We start from the raw sequence: 12,076 nt of genomic DNA on the forward strand, positions 1-12,076 counted from the left end.
TGTAGTAGTTGCATGCAAGGACTGCCCGAAGCAGGAGACCTCCATTGATGATGGAAAATAGAATGCTGCCCCCTACAAGGCTGGGTGTTCTCTCTTTTTTTGGGGGGGGGGTATTTTTTGTATTTTTATGTGTGCTTGTGGCTGTGTGTGTGTCTGCACCTGGAAGTCATGGTGACCTCTGGCCCCTACTGGGAGGCCTGGAGGATGCTCAGGGAGGTGGCTGAATAAAACCTGCCCCTACCTCCTGACTGCTGGTATTCCAGAGGTCTCCCATCCAAGTACTTGCCAAAGTTGGCTCTGCTTAGCTTCTGAGATCTGATGAGATTGGGCTTGCCTGGGCTGTTCTATTTATTTCTTCAAATATCTAGGTCAGGGCTAGGCTGGGTCTTCTCTTTTGAAGGGCTGATGGCCCCCCAGTGTCTCTGGCCCTTCTCTGTTCTTTCTTGGCCTACTTTCTGCCCATCTCCCTTAACGTCCAAAATGAGGTTGTGATCCAGTTCTTCCTTGGTCTTTCTTGATATCTTTGTTTCCCCTTTGCCAGGCTCCTTTTCTCCAACCTTCTCTGTTTTCGGGGTTGCTTCTCTTCTCTTACAGCACCAGTTGGGCCAGTAGTGAGGGAAGGGCTGACTACGCTGTGATGTTTAAGCACATATCACATGAATCGGGATGTCACGTGACAGTCTGTTGATCTTCAGCTAGATGTTACTTTTGCTGTACACGCGGGCACTGCATTTTCCATGTGCTCTTGCAAGCATTCTCTGTCTCTAAATAGAGCTTAGGAAGTTTTAGGGACAGTGGCAATTTCAAGTTCTTGATCCTGCGGACTTAGGAACAAACACATAAGCATTTAATGTAGCTCAATCTATTAGCAACCCGTATTAGATAACGGCAGGGCTTTTTCTGTAGCAGAAACTCCTTTGCATAATAGGCCATACCTCCCTGATGTAGCCAATTTTCTAAGAGCTTACAGGGCTTGTCTTACAGGGCCTACTGTAAGCTCCAGAAGTACTGGCTACATCAGGGGTGTGTGGCCTAATATGCAAAGAAGAAGGAGACTGCAGATTTATACCCCACCCTTCTCTCTGAATCAGAGTCTCAGAGAGGCTTACAATCTCCTGTATCTTCTCCCCCCACAACAGACACCCTGTGGGATGGGTGGGGCTGAGAGGGCTCTCACAGCAGCTGCCCTTTCAAGGACAACTGTGATAGCTATGGCTAACCCAAGGCCATTCCAGCAGCTGCAAGTGGAGGACTGGGAAATCAAACCTGTTTCTCGCAGATAAGAGTCCACACACTTAACCAATACACCAAACTGGCTCTCAAAGGAGTTCCTGCTACAAAAAAAGGCCCTGGATAAAGGGATATGTTTTCTCTATCTGACACTTTCAAGGGATGCATTGGACAAAAAAAGATTTAGGCTTGTTTCTCTTGCCATTATTGCAGGAAAGGTTCCTCCTCCTCTGTAGCATCCTGTGGAAGGAGTGAACATGGAGGATTAGATGCTTGGGAGGTCTTAGCCCAGGGAATGGTCTGCTGCCCAGAACTGTTAAGTCCTTTGGAATGCCTTGGTGATGGATAAAGATGTAACAGGAATGCATGTGTAGAGTACTGGGAAATGGGGGGCAGGAATATTCCTTAAGAACACCTGTTGGGGTGACTGGGAAGTTCAGAGTATATGATTTAAAGCTTTTTTTTTTTGGCCCTGTGAGGCACATAGGCAAATGAAAACAATGGTGGGGAGGGGCTTCCTGTCCTTTTGATAGTGTTTAGTGAGATTTTTGCTCTAGCTGTGCTGTTGGGGCACCTCCTATGGCACTGTCTCTTTGCACTGCAATTATTACTACTTCTGGCAGCATCTGAATCTTCGGATAACAGGTGCCAGCTTAGGCAGGTGAAGAGGGGTGCAGCCTTCTAAGCCCATCTCCTGGGATGAAGTTAGCTGAGTAAGTGGCTGGTTTCACAGGGCTAATCGGCATCCCCCTTAGACATTCATTGTGATCCCCTCCCGGTCTGTCAGGACCTTCCAGCTTCTTTGCATCTGGCTTCTTTTCCTTTCCAGAGGACCTCCTTTATCAGCTTGACTTCTGGGCCTCAGAAGTGAATGCTGACTCTCTTGCAGGTGGGTTGCAAGGGAAGAAAGGGAGCACGGTGAGCTTGGAGACTCTGGAAAACCTGATGACAAATCTGGGTTTGCACTGCAGAACATGCAAGACAGCCATGAAACACTAATGGTTGCTGATTAATGGAACTTACATGTAAAGACTAGAACCAGGAAATGAACTGTCTTCTTGTTCAGTGAGATTCTAGCAATTCATGTTAGGCAGGAGGAAAGTAACCAGGAGCTTCTTTGCAAGTGGGCCCTGCAAACTGCAGTTAAGCGTGGATGTGGGTCTCGCTGGTTCTCTAGACTGCTGAGCTAAACTTTTCCTCAGGTCTTTGGCTTTCACGTTGCCTCCTGACTCCCCTGTCCTTCTCCTCCCACCTTCATCTTGTCCCTTAAACCAATATTGTCACCCCCCTTGGGAAGATCTGTGAGAATCTTGTGTTGATTGCAGCTCCTGGCATACAGGAGGTGGTGGCAGCTACAAGCATAGATGACTTCAAGAGGGGATTGGATAAACATATGGAGCAGAGGTCCATCAGTGGCTATTAGCCACAAGACGTAGATGGAATGCTCTGTTCAGGGCAGTGATGCTCTGTATTCTTGGTGTTTGGGGGGCAACAGTGGGAGGGCGTCTGGAGTTCTGGCCCACTGGTGGGCCGCCTGACGGCACCTGGATTTTGGCCACTATGATACAGAGGGTTGGCCTGATCCAATATGACGTCTCTTATGTTCTCATAAAATGCATTGTAGTGTACATGATGTTGGTCTTGGGCTTCGGAACCCTGCTGAGCTGTGGAGCCCACCGGCTGACCTTGGGCCAGTTGTCTTCCCTTGGCTCAGCTGCCTTTTTAATACCCTTTGAGCTGGAAGATTCCCCCTTTTCCTTTTGAGGCACGGCTTCCATTCCTTGATGCAACCTGGGTGAGGGAGATGAGGGGTCCCCATTCCACAGCCAGCGTTTGGCATGCAAGCTAAAACTGCAGTGTTAACTCTTCAGCTTGCTTGTTGCTGACATTCAGAAGGGGATGTTTCCCTCTTTGGACAGTCCTCCTGTGCCCCTTAGTTGCTCGTTCTGGCCGTTGGTTCTGTGCTGTACTTCCTAGAGTTGCTTCGATGAGGACAAGTTTAAGCATGCTTGCGTTTGGAATCTTGTTTTGCTCCTGTTCCCATTTCTCCACCACCACCCCCCATTCCTTTGCGCAGTCCCATGAAAGGCAGTTCAGGTTCTTCTCAGCATGTGTTTGTGAGGTTGGTGGCAGGAGATGAATAGGCTGCTGGAGCTAGAACACTCGGTAGCTCAATTCCCAGGCTCCCAAATTGGCTGCTGGCCTTTGCAGGAATTTACACACAGGTCTTTAATTATGCTGTAGAAAGGAAGCGGCACAAAAGCCTGGGATTAGGGTCATGCAAACATTCAGGGCTGAATCCAGGGTTCCCGGATGCCCGTGGTCTTAATTGCAGTCTTAATGGAAAATGTTGCTGCACTGCCTGAGGAGGAAGACACATATCCCCCCCCTCCTGCTCTTTCTGCAAGCACTGTCTGTGTTTACGTCCAGTATGGTTAAAACCCCCATCCTTTTCTAAGTACAAGAGAAAATTCCACAGGGTGTCTAGAAGGATGCAGGCATGTAGTGGGGGCATGCAGGAGGGCCTCTAATTCAGAATTTGGAAGCCGCTGCAGGATTCTGAGAACGTTAGCCATCAGACATCAAGAGGATCTTTCCCCAAGCATGATTCTAATTCTCCTGGCAGACCCTTAGAACATATGGGCAGCTCTGCTGGACGCTCCAGAGGGGTGCTGAGCGAGGTTGCCAGCAGGCAGAGGGTATCAGTGGCTGATGAAATCCCAAGATCAAATGTCGCATTTGCCCTCTAAGCGTTCTGTTCTCTGCCTTTTCTGGCCTCCAATAGCAATATGATGGTATTGGCCTACCTTAGAGGGTTGTTGTGAGGATCACAGACATGAAATGTTTGAGCTTTTACAAATGCAGTATAAATGCCAAGCATTATGGGTTTGTATTTGGCCCTGGTAGCTATTCCTTGGTGTCCTAGATGCTGTTTCTTCTAGAGCACAGGGAGCCCCATGTCCTCCTTCCTTCATCCAAAAGGCAAATGTACACAAAACTCAGCCCAAGTGAAGGGAGATGCTGACGCAGAAACCAACACAGCAGGCACTAATACAGGGGTGGCCAAACTTGTGTAACATAAGAGCCACACAGAATAAATGTCAGATGTTTTGAGAGTTGTAAGGCAGAAAAGAAGGAAGAAAGGAAAGTCAATGTGGGGAGGGAGAGAGTGGTGAAAAGAAAGCGACTTTAACTTTAAATGCATTATCCAAGATAGCCAATGATGCAGTGAGGGCTTTGAGAGCCACACAGTATGTATGAAAGATCCACATGTGGCTTCCGAGCCACAGTTTGTCCACTTCTGCACTAGTATAATAAGTGATCAGGGATTAGAGTTGGCTGCTTTACTCCTCTGGGCTTTCCCCCTTCCTGGTTTCTGTTGATGGCTTTTAGGCGATTTCTCTCCCTCCGCACATCTCTTGCTTGCCTTTCTGTTTTTTATGTTTTTCTTCATACTAGCTGATCTTAAAGGCTCTTTGTGGGTCTGGGGAAGGGGCATGGTTGCAGCAAGGGAAAGAAAAAAGGACCAGCTCAAATATACTTGCTTGAGAGCTACTGTTCTGTCACTCTGGTACTGGGTTCAAATCTCGACTCAGCCATGAAGCTTGCCAGTAGACTATACCAGTTTTTTCAGCCTGGCCTCCCTTACAGTGTAGCTGTGAAAATGAAGGAGGAGGGAAAAGACTTGCTCACCTTTTTGGGTGGAGGGAGATTTTAAAGATACTATTTGCTTATCACTGTTGCCCTAGACCTCCCAGCCTTTGCTAAATGTCATTCTTGATGGGTGTTACAAAAGCCAAACCTTCTCAACTTGACACACAAGAGGGAAGATGCAAATCCCTTATTCCAGAAGCCTAAAAAATTATTTTTCTTCAGCAGAAAACCTTCTCCACCCCATCACAAGCAGCCTCTTGGCCTCAAATCAGAATGGTGTAATCTTCCGGGGGGGGGGGGTTGTCTGCCAGTTGGAGGAATGCTCAGAATGGAACAGTCGTTTGCTTGGAGCCCCGCAGGCTATCTGGATGATGCACCTGCCAGACTGGTGTCCCTTGCCAGTCATTAACTGCTCCCCTCCCCCCGCAGGTATGAGAGCACAATCCAAGTCGGCAAGCTGCAGGACCTCATCCATCGCAGTAAAATGGCGAGATGCAGAGGGAGGTTCGTCTGTCCTGTCATCCTCTACAAGGGAAAGGTACGGCTGTGTGTCTGTGCATCGTTCTCTTCATATAGATGCATCATTGTGCCTTTCAGCATGTGTGTATGTTCGAAAAGGCACTTCCCCCTAGCAACTCCACATGGCTTGGGTCCAATGGACCTGACCCAGGGCAAGGATCTAGTGCCAGGGCAGAATTGTGGTTGCAGATATAAATGCCTGGAGGAAAATGTTTTCCAGTTCTCACGCAGGACTGCCCTCTGCTATTTTTCTTTTGGGAAAAATGGAAATTGTGGAGAGAGCTTAAAAAAAAAAAAACCCTTCCTATGACATACTCCCAGTTTTGGCGTCAGAGCCTTGGCCTTCTAGTTTAGTGACCTGGTAGAAGCTGTTTGAGCCAGAAGAAGTTCTTTTGCAGCACTTGCTGCCTAACAGCCTGACATAGGGGTTTCATATAGAGGATGGTGTGGAATTGTTTTCTGTGGCCCCAGAAGGTAGGACCAGAACCAATGGGTTGAAATTAAATCAAAAGATTCTGGCTCAACATTAGGAAGGCTTCCTGACTGTTAAAATGGTTCCTCAGTGGAACAAGCTTCCTCGGGAGGTGGTGGGCTCTCCTTCCTTGGAGGTTTTTAAACAGAAGCTAGATGGCCATCTGACAGCAATGAAGATCCTGTGAATTTAGGGGGAGGTGTTTGTGAATTTCCTGCATTGTGCAGGGGGTTGGACTAGATGACCCTGGAGGTCCCTTCCAACTCTTATGTTTCTGTGATCATTTCCCTGAAGATGCCGGAGACCTTCTGCATTCAGAGCATATGCTGCATCACTGATTCATGCCCATCCCCAAGAAACATGGCTTTCAAGTCCAGTAGCACCTCAGAGACAAACAAGATGTTCAGGGTGTAAGTTGAGAGAATCCAAGCTCCCGTCATCAGCTTACACACTGAAAATCTTGTTGGGCTCTTAAGGTGTGACTGTACTCAAATCTAGCTCCTCTACAGCAGACCAACACAGCTTTAAAGAAGAATTCCATATTGGAGAATAGCTTCAGGCTTGACCTAGAAGCACTGAAAAGAGGATTTGTCAGCCAGTGGGCATTCTGTGTTCATCGCTTCCCAGTAGCGTCTGTTGTGACTCCAGAAATCTGAGTTATCTGCACAGTTCAGCCAATGCAGGAGCTAGGCTGTTGTGAAATGTGCAAGTTCACATTGCCCCTTGCTGAAAATGCTTTTAAAACAGGTAATGGGTGGAAGAAGAGGTGAATGCAGGAGGGTCCTGCAGGAGGCTAGTCTCAGTGTCTTCCATAAGGGTTTAAGAGAGAAGGTTCAAAGTGTGCGTTAATAAAATTCACAAGTGATACTTGTTGAAAAACAAAAAGCCAACGGTGCTGCAAAGGGGAAAGGAACTGCAGGGGTGAAATGCCACTTAGCAATGCAGTTGGGAGGTAATGAAGTCTGGTCCACAGCGCAGTGGAAACCACAGTTTTGACACTGGACAGCTTGGTGAGGCTTCTTGTAGGCAAGATCAGTATGCATGTTAAAATGGTACCATTCCAGGCCACACGTGGGTCATGTTAGGTCCTTAATGATTCCTCCTATAATAACAAATGAAGCATATCAAGCAGAGATGTGGTAGCCTGGCCCTGCACATGCTGTGCTAGTTTTCTGCTTACAGGGAATATATATATATATATATATATATATATATATATATATATATATATATATATATATATATATACACACACACACATACACACACACACATATATACATATACATACACACACACACACACACACAAACATATATATATATATATATATATATATATATATATATATATATATATATATATATATAGTAGGAACGCATAGAAACAGTTCTGGCTGGTTTGGCGTCAGGGGGTGTGGCCTAATATGCAAATGAGTTCCTGCTGGTCCTTTTCTACCAAAAAAAGCCCTGCAGGGAATGATTACTGTAGAGCAACTTGGGTAGAGGGGCAAACCCTCAGTCCTTACCCCCATTGCATGAAGTGGTACAACTTGTTCTGCCGTCTCTCTTTTCTGCATCATCTTGGAGGCTACGATGGATGTTTCTTTGGTATCTTTCTCCACAGCACATATGCCGCTCAGCCACCTTGGCTGGATGGGGAGAACTGTATGGGCGGACAGGATATAACTACATTTTCTCAGGTAAGGCGGGGAAGAGGAAGGGAGTGGAAGGTGGTGGTGGTAACCTGCTCATTTTCATCTTGTGATAGCAGCCGAAGGGGAAATGGGTGACTTGAGAACTGGTTAGAGCAGCAGCCTCAGTTTGTACTTGGTGACAGTGGCTTGTGAGACCTGGGAAGTTAGAGCTGGCAGTGCTTGCTGGGGGCAGCATACTTTTAAAACAGTATATACTAGCCATGCAAAGGATGAATTTTATGCACTGAGCTTTGCTGGGCCTAAAGTGCGAAGAGGAGGAGGTTGGATTTGTACCTCACCCTTCACTACCCGAAGGAGTCTCAGAGCAGCTTGTAATCTCCTTTCCCTTCCTCTCCCCTCCCCACGACAGACACCCTGTGAGCAGTGTTCCTTCTAAGATGCGTTAGCGTCAGCTAGCTCACAGATTTTTAGCCTCTAGCTCACACATTTTTGGCCTAGCTCAGGAAAAATGGCTCCAGAGCACAGTAATTTATGCAGTAGCTCACGACTTTAATACCAGTAGCTCACAAAGTAGAATTTTTGTTCACAGGACTCTGCAGCTTAGAGGGAACATTGCCTGTGAGGAAGGTGAGGCTGAGAGAGCTCTGACAGGAACTGCTCGAGAGGAACATCTCTGCAAGAGCTTGTGTCTGACTCAAGGTCACATCAGCAGGTTCTTGTGGAGGAGTGGAGAATCAAACCCTTATCTCCCGGATAAGAGTCCATGCACTTTACCACTACACCAAGCTGGCTCTCCAAAGATTGCTTAGGTGTCAGATAGCAGGAACTCTGGCCATACAGGTGTTTGCATAAACATGGGCTGCCTGGTGCAGTGCTGGGGTGCATACAGCTCTGCAGCCCATCTCCTTTGCATGTGTAGTGCTGTCTCCAGTAATGAAGCTCATGGAGAGTCCCTTCTAGTGCTGGAGAAGGAAGCCAAAAAGCTCTTGCCTTGAGCAGCAGGGTGGACGTCCTCTAAGGAACCCTCAGTTCTCATTGATTTTGGCAGTGCGGTCAGGGCAGTTGCCTTGATCTTCCATCATGACTTTGTATGCTCTGTGCTGTTAAAAGCATCCAGCTTGTCTGCTGAGGGAACCAGCCTCTTAACACGGAATGCTGACCTATGTGACTGGACTCATGTCCATGTTTTACATCAGTTATTCTCTTTCTGATTGTTGTGGAATCATAGAGTTGGAAGGGATCCTCAGGATCATTAGTCCAACCCCCAAGAGGGTTGGAGAGGGGGCCAGCAAGCTCTGCAGAGTGTCCAAGTGTGCTTTCCCCCCATTCTGTATCTTTTCTGTATTGTGAAGATTCCAAGTGTGGTCCTCATACCTTGTAAGCCTATCGTATACCCTTGACCGAAGAACTGTACACTCCATCTATCTGGGATGGTCGTCCTCTTCCACCAGGTGCACAGCTTCGGGAGGGACGCACATGGAGTGGTGAGGGAGGTAGGGGAAACCTGCCTAGCCAGCCAGATCAGCCGAATCAACCCTGGCGATCAGTGGGGTGACAGATGTCGCAGTCAGATCGCCCTCACATCCACCTTGTAAGTCTACTGTCTTGCCACTCTGTTAGTGTTGGTCTGGCTTGTGTGAAAGGGAGTGAGCAGTTCCCATTAGACAAGCGTGATCTTACAAGGCTTCCTCATCACAAAGAAGGGAAAACCATGTATGTCACTCTGTCTTCCTTTGCAGTGGATGGGATGTTGGGAGCCATCCTATACAGGAATTGTGTGGATATCAACCAAAACAAATTCTGCCTCATTGTTGAAAATCACGCTGGGTACAGCCGTGGCCCTGCCTGCTAACCTGTTGTCCTTTTTGGTGGCTTCTCTGCAGGGGGCTCAGATGATGCCTGGGCGGATACTGAGGACCTGTCAGAAGAGGATTCAGCCTTCAGGTCTGTGTATGATTCTGAGAAGGGCAGATACGGTCCTTAATTTCTTTTCCAAGCTATTTGGCTTGATGGGGAGAAATTTAAGATGGGCAGATTTTTCCTGTCGCTTTTGCCAGCTTGGTGTTGTGGTTAAGTGTGCAGACTCTAATCTGGGAGAACTGGGTTTGATTCCCTACTCTTCCACATGCTCCTGCTGATGTGACCTTGAGTCAGTCAAAAGTTCTCACAGAGCTGTTCCTCTCAAGTGCAGTTTCTGTCAGAGCTCTCTCAGCTCCACCTACCCCATGGGGTGTCTGTTATGGTGAGGGGAAGGGAAAGGAAGACTGTAAGCTGCTCCGAAACTACTTTGGGTAGTGAAGGGCCGGGATATAAATCTCTTCGTCTTTTTTTTTTCTTCAGGAATGTTTCTGGTGTGCCTCTGGCACTGGAGGGTGGGTGGGCTGTGCCAGAGAACCAGGCTGCCTGTCCTTCCAATTAAGCTGTCCTTAGATCTAAGGAATTAGACTGATCCTGGTTCTTAGGCCAGGGCTGGAGAAGGAAGATGTGGTGGTCTGGTGCCCTTGGGTGGATGGGCCAAAGCTAGGATAGCAGGGCTTGCACACAAGGCAGTCGCAGTGCCACCCCAGTTGCTGCCAGTATTGGAGGGCACAGTTGTAGCTTGTAAAGCTGTTCCTTTTTGGCCAGATCCAGGCATGTCAGTCAGCCCTGAAGGGTTTGCTTATGCACTGCTGATGGAACAGTGAGCATGCTATAAACATAAATGGTTTATGCTGCTTAAGTTTCCCTTCAAGTATCTTCAAAAGGTGTGATTTTTAATGAAGGGATGAGAGAATCCTCCGGAGTGATCAGTGGGGCCTGCAAAACTGTCTCTGGACTGGGAATGAGATGGGGAACCAGGGGAATTCTGGATTGCTGAGCAGATGAGTGTGTTCCTGGACAGATGCCTGGTGCAGCTTCCTGCTGGTCATTTTGTGGAGAGGCTCTTCAGATGCCTTCCTGCTGACCTGGGGATACTCTCCGTTGGGAAGCTCTCTCATGCAACTGAAGCATATGGAGCTCACATAGGAGAGCTTCTCACTTGGTCACTTCCCTTAGCCTGTATAAAGTTGACACAGCTGCTGTGTGGGGATTTGGCACCTGGGGCTGGGCAGGCATCTGATTCTGGAAGCAAGTTGGCTTTGCTGACTGCCTTTCCCCATTTGGTTTTTTGGGGGAATGACTTATCTCATTCTGTGTTTCAGAAATGCAGACTCGCAGCTGTTCGACAAGGTCCGGGGCCATGACATCAAGCTGTTGCGATACCTGTCTGTCAAGTACATCTGTGACTTGATGGTGGAGAACAAGAAAGTGAAGTTTGGCCTGAAGTAAGTCTGGGTGCATTTATGTCTAAATATTGATATGTGGTGGGCAATGCTTCCTCTAAGCTGTGGGGACTTGTGAGCAAAAAATCTACTTTGTGAACTAGGGTAAGCTACTGCATAAATGAGTTTGCTCTGGGGCCATTTTTCCTGAGCTAAGACCAAAATGTATGAACTGGAGGCTAAAAAAAACTGAGCTAGCTCACACTAACTCAGCTTAGAGGGAACACTGGTGGTGGGCAGCATAGAGGAAGCCCCCTTCAGTGCCACAGGCTGGGTGCTGCAACCCAACTTTCTTGTGCAGAAGCATTTGGCAACTTTTAAAAAGGAGGGCAGTCCAAGGATGACTCTTTAGCTCTGTCCTTCCCAAACAAGGTGCAGTTCCTTGAGGAAAGAGGTGTGCAAGGGCAGCTCTGGCTCCCCATAGGGGTTTCGTTTTATAGGGGAAATGGCACTTGGTGAGTGCATGCTGCATTCTGCCCTCAACATGGAATTGGGATGGCAGGATTGGTCCACTTCTGACTGGGAAAGAAAGGAAATGTGTCCTGTTTCTCGAATGCTCCCACACAGAAAACAGTCCCTGGGTGTAATAAAGTAGCACATCAAATAGTAAGAAAGCTACAGCAAGCCCTTTTAATGTGCTGGCCCACTGCATGCAGGGAGGGTTTTTAAAAAAAACAACAAAAAACCACACACACGTGCTAAAGGGAATTAGACCATAACCTGCTGTCTCACATAACGTAGCATGTGGATCATCATTTGCAATGCTGTAAAACCGTTCCCTGCTTATGGAGATTTTTTTTTTGAAAGCACATCACACATGCTGGCAGGCTTCCTACTGTGTAGTAATTGTGATCTGAAAGTTGAGTTCTCTGTGCAGATGAAGATTGAAGTCTTGGATTATCTGCCATTCTAGATACTGTATAACTCTAAAGATGGGATGGAGCAGGTTGTTCTGTTCCCCTCTTCAGTCTATTTACCCATCCAGTGCATTTTTTTAATCCCATCCCTACTTTCTCTAGGGAGACCAGGGATTGCTTATGTGGTCCTTCCTTCCCCAGTGTTTCTCCCACAGTGATGAGCAAGGTGAGACTGAGAGACCAACCAAGGTCCTTTAGTGGGCTTCATGGCTGAGCAGGAATTCAGACTCAAGTCCTTTAGATCAGGGGTGTCGAACTCATTTGTTATGAGGGCTGGATTTGATATAAATGAGACCTTGTCGGGCCAAGCCATGTGTACATAAAA

At 47.5% G+C, this 12,076-nt stretch overlaps 1 protein-coding gene across 2 annotated transcripts in view; it reads left to right on the forward strand.

Moving 5' to 3' along the window:
- MTMR14 (myotubularin related protein 14) overlaps positions 1-12,076 on the forward strand; it is a 92,647-nt gene that overhangs the window by 9,018 nt on the left and 71,553 nt on the right. For both annotated transcript variants that reach the window (XM_060239339.1, XM_060239340.1), the window contains exons 3-6: positions 5,314-5,422; positions 7,502-7,577; positions 9,416-9,476; positions 10,715-10,837. In XM_060239339.1, the coding sequence (XP_060095322.1) occupies positions 5,314-5,422; positions 7,502-7,577; positions 9,416-9,476; positions 10,715-10,837 (369 nt within the window). The remainder of the gene's footprint in view (positions 1-5,313; positions 5,423-7,501; positions 7,578-9,415; positions 9,477-10,714; positions 10,838-12,076) is intronic.

The sequence above is a fragment of the Heteronotia binoei genome, chromosome 5, assembly GCF_032191835.1.
Source record: "Heteronotia binoei isolate CCM8104 ecotype False Entrance Well chromosome 5, APGP_CSIRO_Hbin_v1, whole genome shotgun sequence".
Lineage (NCBI taxonomy): Eukaryota > Metazoa > Chordata > Lepidosauria > Squamata > Gekkonidae > Heteronotia > Heteronotia binoei.